Genomic DNA, 21580 nt, shown 5'->3' with positions numbered 1-21580 from the left:
CTATGTTAAGTTTCAACAATATTAATGAGTTCTGTACGACCTTTATCCCTCGCTGCTCGAGATACAATTGTGAATCTCCCAACGGACTTTATGAGTGCCCTCTCAACGACACAACAACAACAAGTTCTCAAGGCTTTCTCGCGACTCGATCTTCTTACTCGAGGATCACAAGTGACGTCCGAAATCATTCTAGCTCAGATGCCTATTGAGATCAAACGAGAGTAGTTTGGGGGTGACATCTTTTGATGACATGCGAAAAATGTTCTTAGTGGCTTCCATCTCAGCATCAACCTCATCAATGACCATTGCAATAGCAAGGGGTCATAAACTGATGTGAAGTTACTCACTCGCTCGCTCGTCCATGTCCAACACATTCAGAAATTGCACAAGTACTACCTTGCTTCGAAAGAAACCTTCTCTCCAACTTGCCATGGAGGGTCTTTCCAAGATTGAATACAATATGAGGTCCATGACTGTCATCCGCAATCCACGAAGTATTTTGAGGACAGCGAGAATTTTTCCTTCCTCGTCGAGGCTGGAAGGATTGATCATCCAAGCCAAAGGTTCAGGCTGCTGATACATCATTACAGGTGGGTATAATGCATGGAATGGAATCATTTTGATTGTCCTAATCCACGATTAGTGCTCTGGCACGATGTACTGTTGTATTTGAGAGGATACTGTACTTTTCACGGTACGAACGAAAGAGTTTGCGTTGTTGACAAGAAATGTTACCCAAAGCGGCACACCGGCATCTGCCAAATTTCAAACTCCTCGCTTCGCCTGCCAAATCTCTCCCAGATCGACCAGTCTGACTACGTCTAATAATTAACAACACGCGTAGTCCAGACTGGTCACGAGTCTACGAGCTACTGCCAACTCATTCAGTCGCCCCAGAACTACCCCTACGATTTTTACAAGCAGTTCTCAATGCTTTTTACGCGCTCGCACTACGTTTCAATAGACTCAAGGCTCTCCACCTCTCGTTGCTGCACCATCGCTACGTTCGTCTAGCGCCTGAGCTCGCATCTGAGTCTCCTACATGGCCATCTATCAAACTTATTTACCTCCAAGCGACACAGTGTCGTTCTATAAGGAAGAACTAACGGGGCGCCTAGTGCTGCATATTATAGGAAGTAAATATGCCGTGTTGATCAGATGTTAGGTTGCTGTCCCTGCGAATGTGGAGTATGAGAACTGACGCAGTGTGGGAGTATTAATGAGCACTGAGAATGGTGCGTCAGGGGGAAACTGCAATCTATTCTGAGCAATGCTGCTGACCATGCGTGATGCTGATAACTATACGATCCCACAGGCCCACGGCTTACTGCATCTAGGTGACAAATTCTCCTCTTTCCGCGAAGCACGATTTCCACTTGCATTCATTATATTCACAGGGATCCATGGACTAGTACTAATGGGCGAAGGTTACCCTCGAGCAATGAGACACTCGCACTCATGAGAGAGTACCAGTATCAAAAACATCTGGTGGCTCATATTCTCAGTTCCTCCTCACTTCTCACTCTTCATCAACCCCAACTCATCATCCTGGCCAGTACATGATAAGAGTTTGATCGATTAGCCATGGTCTCAAGTTTTCGTGCTCTCTACATTTCCGAGATTCTTTCAGAAATCTCATACCAGCTAGAGGATGATAGAGAGTCCCTTTCACGTCTTGCACGTTGTTGCAAGGCATTCTCAGACCCAGCTTTGGATGTCCTGTGGAGGCGGATGAGCCTTTTCTGTCCCTTCATTCCACTTTTGCCCCCAAGTGTTTTGACACTTTGGGTGCGTATTATTCTTGGGCGGGTTTAGACTCGTATAAATTTGACGCATTTTACAGGTGGAATACCAATTCAGTGCAGAGAGTATCGCGGGCTTTCAATGCCCCCCTATGCACGAGTGGCAAGTGTTTGATGCCTATGCTAGGCGTGTGCGGATTTTATACAGCGGCGCCTCGCACTTCCTCGCAGGTGTGGTCACCATCCGAGCAGACTTCAACGTCTTCCCCTTCCTTCGATCCATGTCGATGCAGCTTCAGGAACCTATACAACCCGGGATCCGGTTGTTTCCTGAAACACTACAATCACTGCAAATTTCGGGCCCCGCGTACATCAACTGTAAAGATTCCTGTATCCAGACTGCTCTTTCGCACGCGGCGCGCGATGCACCCTTCCTGAAACATCTGCATGTCGAGGACTACAGCTACAACAGTAACCGCTTGGACACGCCACCCCTGCATTTCAAACACTTGCGAAGCGTGGAGATATCTGCGTTCATCAGCTCTAATGTCCTCGGATCATTATGTCGTTTGCTTTCGCAATCACCCGTGATCGAGCTCAAGATCGAGCTCCCTCCTACTAGCTGTATATGGGATACACCACAATCCCTCTTCTCACATCTGGAGAGGCTGGAAATACATGGCACCCCTGGGCTTGCGGAAGCCTTCATCACCAATATTTCCAGTCCGCGTGTCCGCTCGCTGACTGTCAGGCACACTCGTGGGCCTGCACGACTGACAGACTGCAGCCGCTTATTCTCTACCATCGTAAACAAGTACGGCTCATCACTGCAGTCGCTATCACTCACAATCAGCCGCTCGCCAGTACTACATAATCACGATGGCGTGGCGCATGATATAATGGATGCGCTGTTCCCTTTGATGCCGAATTTCGAGCACTTGGAGGAACTGCATTTATCATTGCCCAGTGCAACTCAAGTTGACGACTACCCTGCTGTTGAAGTGTCTGGTTGGCCAGCTCTGAGGAGGGTGGAGTTCATGGCCACATGATGATTCACGGGGATGATCACGAGAGGCTTGGAAGCTGGTTTTTCTTCCGATAGTGAAATAACTGTAGAAACGTTCTGATCACATGTGTTTGTATCTGGTATCTGAGTACTTAGGAACTATCGAGATTTGCACTGCAATGATACTCATAGGTCAGGCATAGTGAGGGAAGCAATATACTTTTGGACACTCGTGAGGCATTGACAAGCCTAGGGATGCACATAGTGCGTAGCCATGTAAGATCACCGGTACTTAACCGAGAACAGAACAATCAGATGGAATAGCATATATCTGACCCTTACCAATCACCGTCGAATCCAACGAATCCTACGTAGACAGTCAGTTACAAATAGTCATCAAGTTTGACAACAAGCATACCTGTGAGTAAAAATACAGGGAAGTACCTCTTCTTTTCCAGTTGTGCGCACCAATTCCATGCGCTGGTCAGACGGCCGTCGATACAGCTTCCCGCGTCAAAGAAGTTATCGGCTCCAGAACCATCGAAGCCATGCTGGAAGAAATCGCACAGGATCTCGCGCGCACAATTATCTGTTGAGCCGAAGTCATCCTCAATGTAGGAGCGTAGCGCAGGTTTTTCTGCAAGGTTGGGTATCTGTGAGAGGGTATTGCAGATAGGCAGTAGGATCCGGTAAATCTGGGAATATTTATCTGCACAAAGCATGTCTAAGTTAAGACGCAGCGGCGTTGTGATAGTAAAACGTACCGATGAACATGAGTGCGTTGGGTACATTATGGTCGCCCATATGGATGGCGGACGAGCCAATCCAGGTTCCCACGCTTTGTTGCGCACGGTGTAGGATCGTGTGCATCATGCGGAAGGTTTTGGGAGCTGCTTGCACACGATTTAGCCCTTGGCCGGTATCCCTCAGCCGGTAAGGTACATTCTCCGCAAGTAAGTCCTGTTCAGCGAGTGACCATAACCGGAACATGTCTGTCAAACAGAATTAGCATGACAAATAATAACACCTTCAAAGACTAACCATGCAGGATCTCCCGCCATAAGGTAAGACTCTGTAGGACATATGCGTATTGTTTTGCATGATCGTGACTAAGTCTCGCGCCCTGCTTGCCACTTCGTATTGCCAAGCTGGACTTGTTATCTTTGGGTTGTGTTGGATGGAAGTATTGCTTCAAGTATGCGATCATCTTTTCGCAAGGATCTCGGTTCGTCCGTAAGAAAGCATGGTTATCGCCGATGCTGTATATGCATTGACGGACTTGTTCTTGGGTTAACCCCGAGCGCTGGTATTTTGAAGAAAGCGTCTCAATCGCGCGCTCCTTGTTTTTGATATCCCGCTGGACTTCTCTTCTTGAACGTCCTTCAGAATAGATTTCGTGCGTGGCAACCATGATGAGATCATCTCGTAACATGCCGAGAGCATCGTTTTCTTCAAGAATGGTGTACACAGATACGATGGGTTTGACGCAGGAAAAGCTGAGCATGTCTCGAACGTCTGGGGACTGGCTATCCTAGGGAGAGCAGTGTTTGCATAAAACAAAGTTTGCGAAGCACAGAGAGCTTACTTGTAACAAATAGATTAACTTTCCATACGTCGTGCGCATTTTATCTGGATTCATGATTTTATGTCTCCGACCGAGCTCAAAGATAGTCTGGTAGAAGTCCGCGTTGGACTGAAAATCGCGATCAGTGAACAATTCTTGGCCCTGCTTGTAGTCTGCGGCAAGGACGAGGCCAGATAGAATTGCACATAGCTCGCGAATCTGATACACGATACGCTTTGGTTTCGAAAGTCCAAAGCCCAGCGTGTCGATTTTATCTGTGTACTCGGACACCTGAAGTGCGGCGTCGAGGAGGCGTAGGTACTTGCGTTCGCCGTACGTGAGTCGAAGAGGGATGTATTTCGAACGGTCGACGAACCACTCGCCAACCTTGGATCCGATTGTAGGTTGGGCGCCTAGTATTTGCATAGAGACGGGCGCCTTGGATGCTTCAACCGATATACGGTCGAGTTCTTCATCAGAGTCCGAGTCATCCATATCAACATCGTTTTCTTGCTGAGTACAGAAGTAAGTAGCGGATCCACCAAGGCCAAGCCGAAAAAGTCCGTACCTCCTCTCCATTTTTCTTTGCATCATCCGTCGCACCATTTTGCACTGACCTAGACTTGGCGCCACTTGGGATTGGCTTTGCGATGTGCTTCTTCCTCGACCCCTTCCGGTGCTGCGCTGCAAAGCACACTTCACAGTAATTATCTACGCATGTATCGCACACAACTTGAGCAGGCTGATCTATATAGGCGGTAAGCTCGACCCGATCCGCCATGGTCACTTCCTATCGACCACACACCTTCGCATTCGACGCAGAACCCGTCAGCAGCAGGCCTGACAGCTGATTCTTCGTCCCATCCATGACCGGGCCCAGTAGCATCGAAATCTTTTTCCTTGAGCCGTGGGTGTTCGACTGCTTCGTGGTTCGTTCCGAGGATGTTTTCTAGGGTAAAATTGCCACTCGGTGATCCATCTGGTTGTGAGGTAGGTTCTATAGAGGTTGATGATGTGTTTCCAACCATTATTTCTAGGGATATGACATCTATATGTTCAAGGCTTGTACACGGATGAGAAACGAGGCAACGCGTGTGCGGAGGGAATCTTATGTCGTGACACGTCTGACGTAAGTCGAGTTGTACTCAGCGCCAAGTCCAAAATCAAAAAATGAATTGAGCGAAGGCTCTAATATTATGTAATATTAATCCTCGAACATATGATACAAATGGGTGGTGCAACGGAATAGAAATCATACATGATGAATGAATGAATGAATGTGGGATGATAACAGAGAAACCGTGCTTCACAAGCTCCCAAGTGTACGGCGCCAAATCTTGTTGACAATACCTTTGGTGTGTTCTATCCGTGTCCGCTCCTCATCCGATACTCGCCCATCACAATCCTCTCTTTCCGATGCGCTGTGGTCAACATCAGTTAGATGCGATCGAGGTGGATCGGGGGAGTTGATTGCCGGCATATGAGATGTTTGAAACTCAAGTGGAGGTGGCGGAGAACGCTTGTACTTGTACCGAGAGCGGGAACTGTGACTCGACGATAGACTTCCAACGCTTGGAGGATAATCATGCGGCACCAAAGAAGTTGTAGAGTGGGGTATCGATAAAGGAGAGCCGGTTCCACTGTATTTTCCCTTAGACTCTTCAGATGCAACTATCGTGTCTGCGTCATCTCCAGTTGGCATCCTTGCATAAGTGAGTCGAGGATTCTCTATGTCGCAATGAACGTTGTCCTCATCATCTTCTGGTGCATGAAAGAGTGGTTCTCGATCATGCACGTCAGATGAATTGGTGAGAAGTTCGACTGAGCTTGAAGAAGCTTTAACAATGGAATCAATGAGCCAGAATTGAAGGATGTTCATAATGATAGGGAAGAGACCCATGACGCTACGAAGGCATGATAAGACCATGATAACATGAAGAAAGGACAACACACAATATGATTTGAAAGGCATCACTGTCACCGATAGCAGTCCAACTGAGCAACCAGTCCCCCACTTTCGATATCTCTGGCCACACTGTAAACAACCCTACAACAAGCATCTTCATTGTCGTCAACGCAAAAACGTAGACTGCGGCCTGACGCGCCCAATAGGATATCGACGGTGGGGAACCATACTGCCCCGACTCGTAGCCTTTGAGGCGGAGTCTCTTTGCCAAGAGGTATGTGATACCATGGTGCACGACATATATAATAGCAACACCTATAACAAAGATGAGCATCGAAGGTAAGAGTGAAATGCACCGACACTCACCGAGAGTGGTATCAATGAGGACATTGAGAAAGTAGTAAGTGCAGGCATTGCCAGCATTATGATGTGAACCAAGGTTGGAAATCAGAACATTGACGCCATGTACAAACATCTGTCCAACAATTTGCTTCGATACATCAAAGAGCCTGCGTGATTGTAGAAAACTTCAGTGGTCTCCTACATCGCTATGAGCCACGAGGACGAACCATATTCTCCAAGGTCGTTTCTGCGTTTCACGATGCCTCTTATACACAAGCGAAAGTATTACGAGCACGCCCATGAGCGCCTGTACAACCTGATGGATGATGTGACACTGTGAACCTCTCCGACGAAAGAATTTTCGACCTACCAAGGCAGTCGGACCAAGTAATTGACATGAACGTCGATCCAGCGGAAAATCATTGTCGGTGATACGTGCAACAGAGAACATGGCTAGTTGAAAAGGAAGACTGCGGCTGCTCACACTGGCAGGTGTGCGAACTTCTTGGACGTGCCAGTGATGGTAGCTCAAGTCATCTCCTCTGCTTCTCAGCATGCCCTATTTTGGTAATTTCACACTTCGGCGTTGGTGAGAACAAGAGTTCGGTTTGACCAAGGCCTAATAAGCTTCACATGTATGAAACAAAGTACTGTCCCGCTTGGGGATGTACATATGATGCAATACTATAAATGTGTGGGCATCTTCTTCATGCACCAAGTTACAAACATTGTTTTCTATATAGAATTATTATTTTGGTCCATATAATTCGAAGTCATATCTTGATATAAATTCTACGTGACAAAGTTCAAAGTTGAATGGATTTCCTGTGTTTGCTGTGCATGTATGTTTTTGCGACCAAGAGAGTGGATTATAGTTGTTGATTGCTATTTAGCAAGAACTTTAGAATTCAACAAATACAAACAACCCTTTACCGCTTCCACGACTACGGCACAAGGTTATTGGGACTCAGCTTCGAACAGGACGCTGCACGGATCCACCACAACTATCATATAATGTCCTTCTTCTCCCGATCTTCCCAACCATCGCCTTCCCCGTCATACTCAAGCGTTCCTCGTGAATCTGTTCCAAGACCCGTGACACGTAACCTTCCTCCACAGGCTCCATACAACGACCCTTCCCAGTCTCTTTTCGAGAAAAGATCATACGATCGCAAGCCCCCTCCATCACGCTCTGGTCCGGGAATGAGGTATGTCTACGTCACCCTACATGCTTAATACTCATACTGACTACACTTATAGCTACGCAGTAGTTACTACGCCAAACGAGGGTCTTGCTCTGAGGAACTGCTTGATCGTCTGCCCCTCGGACTTTCCAAATGGTGTGCATGTTTTTGTACGCAAAGTGGATCGTGATTCTGTGCAAAGGGAATATCCCTTTACAACATGGTTAGTACAGCATCTTCTACCCGATTCAAGTCATCTTAAACATGATTTAGCCATGACACTTCTGGGACAATCAGACCGGGTACAGTCGCCATAGGACTTACGCAGCGCCAATGGATAGGTGTATCTCTGTCAGGCGACGACGTCACCATCGACATGATACCTCAAGCACCTCCCTTTCTCCAATCCATCGATATTCAAGTCAGCTTTATACGAAATCGCATTGAAAACCAAGAGCCCTACTCTGCAGATGAGATCTCGCGCAACTTTATCAAGATATTTAATAGTGTCGTCTTCGCCCCGGGCGAGATACTCATTTTCGACTTCAAAGGAGAGAAGCTCAAAATGACTGTTGCATCTATGAGCGTGGTGGAAGTCCTGGATCAGCAAAACAACTCGCGATTCGGAAAACAGCCACATATGGAAATGGGTGTTATGATGGACAGGACCGACATCACCATCATGAAGGCAAGCGATAGTATGATCAAGATTAAATCAAGTGCGAAGAAGTGAGTCTTATAACCTCAGGATTAGGCTCCACTTATCGTTTATGTTCAGGGCTCCGTCGAATGCTATCATCGCACCCAATTTCAAATTTGAAGAGATGGGTATCGGTGGACTTGATGATGAATTCGGCGCTATCTTCCGTCGCGCATTTGCATCACGCGTATTCCCTCCAGCACTCGTCGAGAAGCTTGGAATTCAACATGTAAAGGGTAATTTTTTATCAAAAAAAATTGGCACATTTCTAATGTCATTCGTGAAAGGTATTCTTCTCCATGGTCCACCAGGAACCGGTAAAACCCTCATAGCTCGTCAGATTGGAAAAATGCTGAATGCTCGGGAGCCCAAAATTGTAAATGGCCCTGAGATTCTAAACAAGTACGTTGGTGCATCAGAGGAAAATGTTCGGAAGCTTTTCACAGATGCTGAGAAAGAGGTTAGTCACGGCTTCCGTTCCTGCTTGAGTGATTGTGCTGAAAATGAGCAGTACAAGGAAAAGGGAGACGAGAGTGGCCTTCATATCATCATCTTCGATGAACTAGATGCTATATTCAAACAACGTGGTTCCACGAACAGTGGAACAGGTGTCGGTGACAGTGTGGTCAACCAGCTCTTGTCAAAGGTAATGTACAGTAACCCCTTGCTAGCTAAATTTCTCACTCCTCTCAGATGGATGGTATCGATCAACTGAACAACATACTCATCATTGGCATGACAAACCGTATGGACATGATTGACGAGGCCTTGCTGCGCCCTGGACGTCTTGAAGTACACATGGAAATTTCCCTGCCGGATGAGCACGGACGGTTTCAGATTCTGCGCATTCACACTGCTAAAATGCGGACTAACAACGTGATGGACGCTGATGTTGACCTGGCTGAACTCGCTGCCATGACGAAGAACTATTCTGGTGCAGAGATTGAGGGCTTCGTGAAGAGTGCAACCAGTTTTGCCTTCAATCGCCATGTCAAGGTTGGCACCATGGCGGGCATTTCGGAGGACGTCGACAAGCTTAGAGTCAATCGTAGTGATTTCCTCAAGGCACTTGAGGAGATTAAGCCAGCATATGGTGTGTCGGAAGAGGAACTGACGGATGTTATTGCGAACGGGATCATTCATCATGACTCGATTATTGAAGTATGTTGCACGCGTCTTCAATATCTGTTGTGCTAATGTTTTTCCAGGAAATCCTCGATAAAGGCAAGCTATTCGTCAATCAGGTTGCCAGGTCGACACGAACACCGCGTGTCAGCATACTGCTCCACGGACCCCCTGCGTCAGGAAAAACTGTGTTGGCTGCATCCATTGCTTGGGCTTCCCAGTTCCCATTTATCAAGCTCATTTCACCTGATCGCATGGTTGGATTCTCGGAAGCACAGAAAATACAGTTTATTACCAGAACATTCACCGATAGCTATAAGAGCCCACTGAGTGTCATCGTCGTTGACAACCTTGAACGAATTCTAGGTGGGATCGTCCATGATGCTGTATTCAGTACGCTAACCTTCACCTGTAGACTGGACGTCGCTCGGCAGCAGGTTTTCGAATCCTGTTTTGCAGACTCTTCTTGTCCTTATTGCTCGCAAGCCACCCAAGGTTCGCATTTTACCAGATATATGCAGAGTATGTCTGATTCCATATCCTCAGGACAAACGTTTACTTGTAATAGCAACAACTTCACTGCGCCCCCTTCTGACAGAGCTTGGCCTGTCCGACGTGTTCGACTCCGAGTTGCGCGTGCCTCCAATTTCCAACCTTACGTCACTCGAACGAGTCCTACGCGAAGTGCAGCTCTTCTCTTCAGAAAACGAGCTCCAACAAACAATGAACATGCTTGCAGATGCAGGGTTTGCTGCTGACCTCAACGCGGAGGAGGATGCGGCCTTGCATTTGCAAGTTGGGATCAAAAAGCTTTTGAGCATCGTCGAGATGGCGAGGCAGGAACCCGAGAGGGCTGGAGAGAGACTTGTGAACGCGATTATCAATCTGAATTCGTAGATTTCTATTCGCATACCTGTTGGATCGATATCATTTGTAGAGTACATACAATCTGGACATTATCGTGCATCACTTTCTTTTTAAACCCTTGGCCAGGAAAGGTATAATATGCCTGATATGGCATGCTCCTCAAAGATGGGAGGAACTTCAATGACTTCCAGCTGGCTCTGGCACATCCACGATCACCTGCAGCCGCATCTTAACACTTAGTACTGACAGCGACGACAAAGAGTCATTATCATGTCTTCCGTTGAGATTATCAAGGACCCAGCTCAACCAGCCCGCTTGCCACGATCAGCATCTAATCCTAAACCAAAGGGGATCCTCAAGAACGCAGTGCCACAACCAGGGTCACAACCTCAGTAAGCCTTCGCGCAGATGTTAATCGGTGTCCTTATTAATCTTCTTGAGTGTGCAGTAGCTTGCAATGGGATGAGGAGAATCTTGCGTTGACTGAGATCCAGAAAGACAGTCTTATGAAGATTACGGAACCCAAGACGCCATACGTACGGTATAATGCTGAAACAGACCAAGTAGAGGGCGGTATGGTCTCTTTTATCAATCATTCATTACCTGTGATCTAACATTGTATGTAATAGATATTCCATCGCTTGACCTAGGCGGGCGCATGCCCTCGCCAATGGAATATCTGTCGTCTTCTCCACGATCGGTATCACCGACCGCAGATTCATCAAGGCGATCTTCTCGCAGAACATCGCTTAGCAGCGCTGGGCGCGCTTCATCTGGACGATCAGCTAGTACTGGATCCAGCAGGAGCACGAGCTTCAATCTTCCGAATGAGGCTAAAGCGGAGATAAGAGCTGTGCAAGATAGTCCAGGCGAAGAAGTCGAGACGGAGGAAGAAATGGATGAAGAAGGTGTGTCGTTTTCATGGTTTTTCAATGTGAGAGATGGATTTATTTGCTCGGGCAGCTGCTGCTAAGCATGCGGCTTTCGTGCGAGCCAGAGGACGGCACTATTCCAACGAAGCAGAGGCAATGAAGGTGAATGGCTGTTTTTGTGAAGGATTTGGAATATACTCAACAAATGCTACATAGCGGGCAGCGAAGATGCCGGATGACGAAGAAGAAGAAGTAACTGAGGACTCGGCCTCAGCACCTGCGGACGGTACCGAGGATGTCGCAGTCAACGGCGCTCGTGACAATTGACGCGACAACATAGGACAACCCCAACATATGTATATGCTCTGCGTGGTTTCTGTGGACATGTTCACGAACTTTGAATTCTTCCACAGGTATATATTGTATTTTTTTCTATGAGCCTGGAGTCCATCATGATTCGGTTGTATTAGTTGTACCCTACTACTAACTGGACTCATAACCAGTCTTTACTGCGTCTCTGAAATGTTAAGTGCTTGACGTAGTAAAACTGGATGTTCTTGGAGGCGAAGCGCAGAGTTTGAAATTCGCCTTGTTCACATCGTGCAGAGTACTGAGCAAGCCTCTCGAAATAGCAGATGGCAGTGGTACTGAACATTGAATAGGATGATAAAAATGATACCATCGAATGCATTACGCCCGCTCATGCATCTCGGTATTTGAACACCTGCCGCCTGCTGAACCCTCTGATTCGAATTATCCATCCTAAATTCATTTGAGCTGAAATAATGTGTTCCTTGCGAGTTGTGAGAAAGCTTCAGAAATTTACTTGCTTTATTTCGTCGAAAGGGTGCTCGTAAAGTCCACAGGCAATATAATATTGTCGATAGTTTCTAGAACAGCAGATTTGGGGAAGTTCAAAAATCGGGTCTGGCATTAGTCAACAAATTACTGTCTGTTTACGTAATGTCTGTGCTGGGTTCAGACTTCCCAAAACAGTCATTTCGGCCACGTGGTTATCAAATGATCGACGGAGATGATCGCAAAGTTGTTGCAAATTTTGTTCAAGGGCAGAATAAGATCGACTGCGTCTATCCTCAACAGCATCAGAATGGCCCCAGACGCTGCTGGAAAAGGTATCCTCCTCAAAGTTGACCCTATCGCGGACACTTTCCGCGCTGAAGTCAAGGATGGACTTGCAGCCCTGCCTCGTACACCGACGCTTGTCGGAATCCTGGCAACTAACGCGTCTCCAAGTAGGTTTTATGCCGACTTCACGAGGAAGCAATGTGAGGGGCTTGGAGTGAGGTTTATTCTTAAGGAGGTGGGGAGTGCGCTGAAGCAGAATGAAGGAGAGGAAGCGAGATCAGATGGAGATGGTGTGGAGGAGGCAATCATCGAAGCTAATGAAGATGATAACGTTGATGGTATTATGGTGAGTTTAATGCAAGGTCTCATCGAAAGCTTGTTGAAAATTGCGATTGCGAAGGTGTATTTCCCAATATTTGGGGGCCAGCAGGTGCGCACTAGAAAGCATGGGTTGACACGTCACTTTAAACTGATCTAATGATTTCGTAGGACCATTATTTGCAGCAGGTACAGTGGTTAAATCATGTACCTGTGCGAAATTCTAAGTGTGCTGCTCTAGATTGTCTCTCCACTCAAGGATGTAGAAGGTCTTCATTCGAAATTCCACTATAATCTATACCACAAGTATGTCCGCATTTACCCTAACATTACAAGGCTATCACTAAATCTAAATAATCAGCATCCGTTTCATCACGCCTGCCTCGCTCGCATCTACTATCCCGTCTTCAAAAGTTACCCAGCCAGTAATAGACGATATTCCTCCACCCGGAACAGTGAAATCCATCATTCCTTGCACTCCCCTTGGTGTTGTCAAATGCCTCGAGTATATTGGAGTATATAACAAGATCCTTACATACGGCGATCGCGCTTACGGGAAGACCGTGACCGTAATCAATCGGTAAGGCTCTAGTGCAGTCAGGATCTGAAGAATGTCGCCTAGATTTTCGCACAGGTCAGAAGTTGTAGGACGCCCTCTCGCCGCACTTATTGCGAATGACGGCGCGAGAGTGTTTTCCGTCGATATAGACTCAATCCAGGTAGCTCTCTACCCGCCTTTCTTTGATTTCTACTTCGCTTATGTGTTTTGAAGGAATATACAAAGCGGCCTCGTTCCCCAAACTCGACTTCTGCTAGACAATACCTTCCGCACCATACTTCTCACCTGTGCACGCTCTCACTGGAAGAATGTCTAGCGGTCTCAGACGTTGTCATCAGTGCTGTGCCTAGCGCATCATACAAGGTCAAGACAGAATGGCTAAAAGAAGGATGTGTATGTATCAACGTCGCAGCAGACAAGAATTTCGAAAAGGATGTAAGGGATAAGGTGCATTTCAGCGGATCTCAGATTGGTCCCCACTAGCTGTCCATGTTCGAACGGCCGCTAACATTTTGTATACAGGCATCTATATACATCCCAGCAGTCGGCAAAGTGACTATTTTGATGCTCCTTCGGAATTTGTACGTTCGATCTTGTTTTGTATCTTATTTCCTTCGTCACACCATAGTTTCCCGCACTGGTGTCAACGACCAGCCACAACCGGTGTATTGTTACGCACCTTCATCTTGTGGCCGTGTCTTTCTATTCTTATTTGCAAGGGGATTTCTGTGTTCATTTTCACATTGTGGATGTTCTGCTTCACTGCAATCCATGTGCTTATTATGTTTAGGTTGCGACTTTCACACTACAACGATGTGTCGGCCCCGAGCGGGAGCGAAGACATCATACCCGCCCAATAAGTGGGATTCCCCGTGGAATCATATCGGTGTTGTCGGTAGAAAGGAAATAATTAGAGGCAAGTCCAGCTCAGAAGCAGGAATCTAGCACATGTCTAAATTGTATACGTAAAGATATAACACTAGTACTGAACAATGCGGAGGTGAGCGGTATCACCCAAAATGAGCATCGGTCGGATTTGCGGCGTGTAGTAGAGTCTGGTCCATCCTGGGGAAAGAGGGTGTGACAGGCGTTGAGACGCCTGAGGCATCACCTGTGAGGAAACGAACGCGTTGTCTGTGGAGCTAAAAGAAAGCGCACATATTTGAATATTCAATGTTTTAGACGCAACGGGAATTGAGTGTAGAGTCGGGTGGTTGTGACGTGGACGACATACCTGAGGAAGTTTTGGGATGATGGCAAGTACGATGAGAGCGGTGAGATTGATAGCAAATAGCCAAGGATTGTAATTCGTGTAGTGCGTTGAAGCGAGGAAACTGGTACGCGCCCTGTGAGTAAAATGCGACGTATCACAAGCATAAGACGAACAGTAATATAGGCGCGGTGAATAGCCACTTTTTAGATGGTGTATATTGCGCGCCGTCATCAATTTGCTCCCAGAGACTGAGATCATCATATGCACCGCCGTGAAGCTCGTTGTCGAAGGGAATGCCGGTAACCCAGTGGAACATGAGATACGAGAGCTGCGGAGATACGTGGCATGTCAAATATAGGGCAGAACAGACCAAAGGATGAATGAGGCGTACATTAAGGTATATAAGGTTAACGAGTGTCCAGCTGATCTGTTGTGTCATGCCAGGTATAGTATCGATAATGATTTTTCCCATGAAGACCAAGACGACATGTATGAGCCATGCACCTGAGCAGGCGGTTCAGTGGAATGATCACATTACTTGAGTGTTATTGTGCACCCTTTGCATTGACCCAATTAGCATTGATGTTGAGGTACGCGCTACGGTCCAAAAGTTCCTCTGTACGCCCACCGACTTCTTCAACCTTGACGATACTCCCGCTTCGCCGACGGCCTTTGATATCATCTGGAACTGATACGCTAAGATGTAGTAGCTTTGTTGAGGGGCGCGACATTGATTGCGACGATGCCGAAACGCTGATGCGTTGGTTGGGAACGAAGGAGGACAGCCGCAGCAGTCCTGACCGAATATTAAATTCATGAGCGCTAACCAAATAGTGGCATACAAACCGTAGCACCAGGTCTAGACTCCTTCAGGTCATCGGCGGCCAATTCAGTTACAGCTCTGCGCAACACTACTAAATACTCCTACGATCCTCTTGCACACAAAGGACCCTTCAAAAGCTTTAGTGTGTAAATCATGGGCTATTAGGAGGTAAGTATTGCTGGCACTTATTGTAGCACTAAAAATCCATGCATGTCTCTCTATAGTACGAAAGGGCCTGAGTCATGAATTCAGAACAGCATGACATACCTGCTACAGTATGTGTTCAATTGATGAAATCAGGTCCTTTCATCATACACTTCCCTTGTTCTGACTGAATTTAATTGGCACACCTTAGTACAAGACATTCTTCTGGGAGAATGGCAAATGATGAAAGATAATATGAAGAAATTCCTCTACATCAGGAAAATTCCAAAACTCCAAGAGTCATAGTGGTAGCTATATAGTGCTATATAGTGCTACATAACTGCTGTAGTACTATGTAGGCAACCAGGTTACTATATAGTTCTATGGTAGTCACAGCCTGGACTATATAGAGCTACAGAAGGCGCTGATAGTAACCTGGAGTCACTGTAGCAAAATTCAATTTTGTAGTAAATAGTAAATAAGACTTAAGCAGCCACAGGTTGAACATTGAATGAAAGTCTGTCAAAGTCACAAGTTGATAAAGTTTGGTTGAAATTTCATGTTTGGTAACTTTGGTTTCTAGCACGATTTACAAACAAAATGGCTGAGATATATACTAACATAATAAATAAAGTGGTTTATCATTCACAATTATATTAAGCTACTGTACTGGAATCTATGTAGTGGTAAATAGAATAGTTGTGCTGTATTGATAGTTGAATGGACTGAGTCACTGAGTAAGGCTCCAACCGTTTCTGTTTTTACACTGTTTTAAACTGTTTATCTGTGTACTGTTTATGTGTATTTACTACTACTGGTGCAGACAGTTAGTATCTGTTTGTAAACTGTTTACTTCCTCATGACACGATGCTAAGATGATGACTACTCAAGGAGCCTTGACAGATGTCAGATTATAGATATCATATGTCCCGAGACACATTGGGCTTGCTGTCCGACCGGTGATGATGTAGACCCGAAATGATAATTTTTAACATAAGTGCAAATATGGAAAGATATCCAGGATCTGTGCCTCCTACCATAATCTCGCACTATAAAGTTCGAAGCTTGCGACATGTCTGATTCTGCAAGTGCTGACCTAGCCAAACTCCATGTCCTCATTGAGAACCTTCCAACTCTCTGTAATTCCTTGCCTGCCTCAGTCCCGGAGGCAACAAACATTGATCTAATTCACCATGTCACCACCACTGTGACTGGTGAAAATCCATGGCACACTTTCAACCGTCGTTTTGACATCCTCTTCAGTGAGGATTGCCGGGATGACCAGGGCCGTCTCCATCACCTGAAACAAGGTCCCTTAGGCATGGGGTTAGTTTGCACGTACCTCAACAGCCTAAATCTTGAGGACCCATGCTTCCTGCCAGATTTGATGGTTAAAAAATCACTCGCATAGTTGAAGAAGTCATTTACCTGCTGTCACCACAAGGATTTACTACAACTGCCCATGTTCCTAAGGCTGCCGCACCAACCACTGGACCTGAAATGATAGCGCTTCCAGCAGCTGAAGGAAAAAAGAAGCAGATCCAGAAACCTGGTAAAGAGTCAGTTAATGATGATGCAGACAAAGATTATGTTCCATGGAAGCCCAGAGACGTGTCAGAATCTCCCATCTGCCCATACATTATTGACGAAGATGGACATAAGATTCTTGACGAGTCAGATAATGCATTACCTGGCCATACAGTAAGCTTGCTTGTATCTACAAAAATGTGCCATCTAGATACTGAGATGAATGAAGCAGAAAAAACAGGCTCATGATTGGAAACTCACCATGACCGACTCAGATTCAGATGCAAGTGATGCACTAGTCACAACAGCTGTTACAAGCAAGAAGGTGTCAAAAAGTCGGGCTAAAGGGGGACCAAAGAAGAAAAGAAGCAAGAAGACTCGCACCGCTTTGACCAAACACTCGAAAATGACTGCCAGCGCTGAGATGATAAATGATATTGATGTCTCTTCAGAGGATGAATCTGATGGACAGGGTGCACTGCGGGCAGTTGAAGAAGCAGAAGAGGAGTTGAGGGGTGGAGGTAAATGGGGACCTCAGTCACGTACCCGAATTCACTGGCACACTCCTTGCACAACTCTCAAGCCAGGTACAAGGTTAAAACACTGGTTGTTTAAATGCCAGTACTGTGATGTGTCAGTTGTGATGAACTTCAAATAAAACAATAGGACTTACTAGATGTTCTGTTACAGGACCAGGTCTGTTCCATGGACTGATGGGTGCACTGATTTTGACGATGAGAGACCACAGCCACATCTTGGAAATTTGTCAACACATAGTCGACAAGCCCATGCTGACAAGTGGGAAACACCCCCTACTGACTTTGATATCGACAATGGCACCTCTTCTGCAAATACCTGGAAAGGATCAGCTGCTGTGAGTGCGAGGATCATGGATGACTACCTTGCAAAGGGAACCAGGCCAATGTTTCCAACATGAGAGGGCTTTCTGTGGCACTTTGTTGCCTGGGTCATTGAAGACAACCTTCCTTGGACAACTGGTGAAACTCCAGGTATAATACAACTATTTCGTTTTTTGGAGGTCAGATGGGAGCTACCAAGTGATACTGCTGTCTGGAAAATGGTTGGGAAAATCTTTATTGAGCTTCGTCATAATCTAGTGAAGGAACTTACTGTAAGCAAGACCTCCCATTTACACACGAGCTTGGATGACACATCACTATGTCATAGGCTCTAAAATCGAAGATATCTTACTCAACTGACAACTGGACAATGAAACAAATGGTTTTTACCTTTGCTGGAACAACTGCTTCATTCATTAATGATGAGTGGGAGCTTTGTGAGCGACTTGTTGATTTTTATCACATTGAAGACAAGGAGCACAAAGGCATATATGCTGCAAAGGCATTTGTCAAAACAGCTGCAAGTTGTGGTGGTTTGAATAAAATAAGTTCTTTCCTCTTGTCTCACACCAGTATTCAGCTGTCCTAACTTGACCATAGTACTTCCTAGCTGTCTGCCTTGATAATGCATCATCTTGTGATACATTTGCTCGAGCAACTGGCAAGTTTCTTCAAGAGCGCTATGATATCCAGTTCCATAAAGGAAATGCACAAATACGGTGCATGGCACATGTTGTGAACCTCGTTGTTCAAGCAATGCTAGCCAGTTTAGACGAGGCAAGGGATCCTGAGGAGGAGGACTACTTTGTCCCAAACAAGCACCTTCCATTCCATTACGACCTCAATAACGACACTGATTTACAAGAGCTCGAGCAAGAACAAGACAGCGACAACATCGAAAACAATGACCTTGAGCTTGACAAAGAAGCCGAGAAGCTTTTGAATGAGTTCCACAGATTGAGTCCTGTAAAGAAGGTAAGTACATTGTTTACAATCATTGAATGACACAGATCTTAATCCAAAGTTTTTCATAGCTTCATGAGACTGAAGAAAATAGCTTCATCTCCTCAGCGACGGAAGCAGTTCCGTACGATTTCCAAGCAGGCCTTCGGTAACCTCAAGGCACTTTCAGGAAGCTACTGTGCACCCTAATGGTCATTCACAATGTTGCCACTCGATGGAACTACACTCACGCCATGATTCAAAGAGCACTGATGCTCCATGAGGTGAGTGTTTTGATTTTGACATGTATTAAATTTCATTACTATACTACCAGGCAATTGAGAAATGGGTGTTCAAAAGGAAAGAGCTCCATGATGAGCTTTATTTATCAAGCCAAGAGTGCACTTTTCTCAAGCAGCTTGCTGACATTCTTGAGGTGAGTCTCATCATACTATAGAAAATAGAATGGCACGCCGAGTCAACAAAATCCTGCAGGTATTCACCAAGGTCACATTTTACATGTCATGCTTGAACACGCCAACTTTGCCATGGGCAATCCCAATGTATCACCACATGGAAACAGCTTTGCAGTCAGCCACCTCAGATGATAATGTCAGCAGAAAACTGCAGCAAGCATGTGCAGTTGGGTTGTGGAAGCTTCACCATTACTTCAACATGGCTCGACACAACCATTTCAACACTCTTGCAACTAGTTGAGTAGAGTTCTCCTAATTTTATACATTAACACTGATTTTGCGCTATGCATACTTAGTTTGTCACCCAGTGCTCCGCCTCGAGTGGTTCCGTAACCTTGATGACAATGGATACACTCAAGCAAAAATAATTTTTGAACATTTCATTGCACACTATGAGCTTGCAACACCAGGAGTTGTTCCTACTGCATCTCACATGCCTCCACCATCAGCTTCTCCTGATGAAGATTCTTTTCTTTCGTCACTGATTAATTTGTGTCCTGATGGCAAATCCCACCCAATGTCGACAGTACCTATCCAGTCCGAGTTCAAGCGCTATGCCATCCTTGCACAGGGTGCCAAGAACCCAAATGCCTTGAGCATGCCTCTTATATGGTGGAAGGTACATTTTTTCTTATTTCAGACTTGAAAAACTAGTTGACTATCTACGAAGGACCATTCTCATGAATTTCCGACTCTCTCTCGCATTGCACGTGGTGTCCTTGCCATTCCAGGTGCCATTTCTCCTGTCGAGTGGCTCTTTTCAAAGTCATGCCACTTGTGTACTAACCAGTGGTCTTCCCTTGCTGCAGCCACCATGACACAGTCAATGTGTGCGAAGCTATGGATCCAGCAGGGTCTCTTTGATTTCAACAAGTAAAACATAACTGTGTATAAACTGTTTAAACCATTTACAAACATCTACTTACTGTTTATGTTTATTTACTTGAAAATTGTAAACGTAAACTAAATGGTTGGAGCCTTATCACTGAGTGACGTGACTCGGTAGAATTTTTGCATTTTGTCATGTGACATTGGTATATATTACAATTATTGTTAAGATATATCAATGGTCTTGTGGCTAAGTGGTGTTGATGCTGTACCTATGGCCTCTTATGAGGGCTTCTGTTCAATCTCTGCTGCATGTAAATTATAATGAAGTTATGTAATGTCACATGGCTTGGTAACACTTCTTTTGTCATTTGTGCTCTGAAATCAGGTGCTACCAATGACTACTATAGTTTGTGTAGTTGCCTGTAGTAGCACTCCCAGGAACTATAGTTTGCTACAGTAGTACTTAATAGCACTATAGCACTCCATAGAGGGGACTTGACAATTGAGCTACATGCACTACCCTAACTATATAGTACTATATCTAATTCATCCAGCATTTTATTGATATATCTGGCTTTCCTTTTTAAGCTTTGTGGAATCTCTTCACTTAAGCACAGATTTCTACTAAGCATGAGATAGAACCTGACTTGGAGAAGAAAGCAATTGCACCTTTACATGGTGACACTATTTGATTCAACCTCTTCACCTTTTTGAGTCCTGCTGGAAGCTCCTCGTATTGCCAAGATGTAATGACTGACTTTGCTGCGGTGGATGCATGAAATTCAAATGCTCCCCAGTCAATTCAGCATTTTGCAGCCTGGCTTTGATATCTTATCTGAGTGTTGTTACTAACCTGTTAAAACAGTTATAACTTGACTTTATAACCAGTTAAGAAGTTAGTTAATTGGATCTGCAATTTTGGGAGGGTTAGTAGGTTTAATGTACTATAAGTCAATTGGAGGTCATCACATAGTGCTGCCAGAGTCCAGTCCAGAATTTCAGTTCTGACCTGAACCCTTCTGAACTGGATTGTAGGTTCAGCCCATGTTTGGCATACTGTAAGGACCAACAAATTTTTATGTTTGGCATTTGGTTGATGCCTGAAACTTGCAAACACATCCTGAATGTGTCTTTTAGAACTTGGAGAGCAGATAGATATTTTGCAATACTATAAGTACCACTAATATCCAGTAACTTCCATCCCATTAACAGGTAGTGAAAAGTAAGTAAAGTAATAGGTAGGAAGTCCAAGATATTATATAGTGACTATGTAGAAATTTGGAGTGCTATAGGCAAGAGTAGTAGTGATATTTCAGGTCCAAAATCCTATGTAATAGGACATGTGGTACTGTGGTGAAGATGAGGAATCTAAACTGCGGGAAAAGTTGGTGCTAAGCCAAGAAAACACAGATAGTCCTGGGTAAAAGTAAAATATTGACCCAAGGGCAGCTGTCTGAGTCAAGGGAAACCTCTCTTACAAAAAGAGGGACACC

At 45.4% G+C, this 21580-nt stretch overlaps 8 protein-coding genes across 8 annotated transcripts; 5 read left to right on the top strand and 3 right to left on the bottom strand.

Moving 5' to 3' along the window:
• Positions 1-1584: 1584 nt before the first annotated feature.
• EDB93DRAFT_1253433 (uncharacterized protein) lies at positions 1585-2791 on the top strand (the record flags this gene model as incomplete). The annotated part of the gene is made up of 2 exons (XM_041453452.1): positions 1585-1788; positions 1844-2791. The coding sequence occupies 2 exons, from the start codon at positions 1585-1587 to the stop codon at positions 2789-2791; spliced, it is 1152 nt and encodes a 383-aa protein (XP_041304558.1).
• Positions 2792-3086: 295 nt separating this feature from the next.
• On the bottom strand, positions 3087-5340 carry EDB93DRAFT_1090850 (uncharacterized protein; the record flags this gene model as incomplete). Its single annotated transcript, XM_041446304.1, has 7 exons — positions 3087-3115; positions 3167-3457; positions 3513-3740; positions 3790-4279; positions 4334-4825; positions 4881-5059; positions 5118-5340. 7 exons carry the CDS (start codon positions 5338-5340, stop codon positions 3087-3089), a joined length of 1932 nt encoding a protein of 643 aa, XP_041304557.1.
• A 278-nt stretch (positions 5341-5618) lies between these two features.
• Positions 5619-7011, bottom strand: EDB93DRAFT_1090789 (vacuolar membrane protein-domain-containing protein; the record flags this gene model as incomplete). The annotated part of the gene is made up of 5 exons (XM_041446298.1): positions 5619-6216; positions 6266-6533; positions 6585-6727; positions 6788-6876; positions 6931-7011. The coding sequence occupies 5 exons, from the start codon at positions 7009-7011 to the stop codon at positions 5619-5621; spliced, it is 1179 nt and encodes a 392-aa protein (XP_041304556.1).
• Positions 7012-7453: 442 nt separating this feature from the next.
• EDB93DRAFT_1165735 (P-loop containing nucleoside triphosphate hydrolase protein) lies at positions 7454-10551 on the top strand. The gene is made up of 10 exons (XM_041450184.1): positions 7454-7768; positions 7821-7967; positions 8018-8473; positions 8523-8680; positions 8732-8904; positions 8956-9090; positions 9138-9605; positions 9653-9935; positions 9985-10064; positions 10116-10551. The coding sequence occupies exons 1-10, from the start codon at positions 7575-7577 to the stop codon at positions 10464-10466; spliced, it is 2445 nt and encodes an 814-aa protein (XP_041304555.1). The 5' UTR covers positions 7454-7574; the 3' UTR covers positions 10467-10551.
• A 155-nt stretch (positions 10552-10706) lies between these two features.
• Positions 10707-11635, top strand: EDB93DRAFT_1242136 (uncharacterized protein; the record flags this gene model as incomplete). The annotated part of the gene is made up of 5 exons (XM_041451975.1): positions 10707-10828; positions 10885-11009; positions 11066-11344; positions 11400-11470; positions 11525-11635. The coding sequence occupies 5 exons, from the start codon at positions 10707-10709 to the stop codon at positions 11633-11635; spliced, it is 708 nt and encodes a 235-aa protein (XP_041304554.1).
• A 781-nt stretch (positions 11636-12416) lies between these two features.
• Positions 12417-13754, top strand: EDB93DRAFT_1253428 (NAD(P)-binding protein; the record flags this gene model as incomplete). The annotated part of the gene is made up of 7 exons (XM_041453451.1): positions 12417-12740; positions 12795-12824; positions 12884-12901; positions 12954-13018; positions 13074-13292; positions 13347-13431; positions 13485-13754. The coding sequence occupies 7 exons, from the start codon at positions 12417-12419 to the stop codon at positions 13752-13754; spliced, it is 1011 nt and encodes a 336-aa protein (XP_041304553.1).
• A 527-nt stretch (positions 13755-14281) lies between these two features.
• Positions 14282-15215, bottom strand: EDB93DRAFT_1242134 (ORMDL family-domain-containing protein; the record flags this gene model as incomplete). The annotated part of the gene is made up of 5 exons (XM_041451974.1): positions 14282-14413; positions 14506-14605; positions 14658-14812; positions 14876-14988; positions 15041-15215. 5 exons carry the CDS (start codon positions 15213-15215, stop codon positions 14282-14284), a joined length of 675 nt encoding a protein of 224 aa, XP_041304552.1.
• Positions 15216-16523: 1308 nt separating this feature from the next.
• Positions 16524-20133, top strand: EDB93DRAFT_1106412 (ribonuclease H-like domain-containing protein; the record flags this gene model as incomplete). The annotated part of the gene is made up of 14 exons (XM_041447614.1): positions 16524-16761; positions 16863-17152; positions 17211-17499; positions 17669-17852; positions 17889-17988; positions 18018-18110; positions 18167-18275; positions 18494-18813; positions 18873-18949; positions 18971-19064; positions 19115-19216; positions 19276-19492; positions 19553-19875; positions 20047-20133. The coding sequence occupies 14 exons, from the start codon at positions 16524-16526 to the stop codon at positions 20131-20133; spliced, it is 2523 nt and encodes an 840-aa protein (XP_041304551.1).
• Between the last annotated feature and the right edge of the window lie 1447 nt (positions 20134-21580).

The sequence above is a fragment of the Suillus bovinus genome (assembly GCF_016758785.1).
Source record: "Suillus bovinus strain UH-Sbo-P2 chromosome Unknown EDB93scaffold_59, whole genome shotgun sequence".
Lineage (NCBI taxonomy): Eukaryota > Fungi > Basidiomycota > Agaricomycetes > Boletales > Suillaceae > Suillus > Suillus bovinus.
The sequence above is the reverse complement of the archived record's forward strand: the minus strand, read 5'-3'. Positions and strand labels throughout refer to the sequence as shown.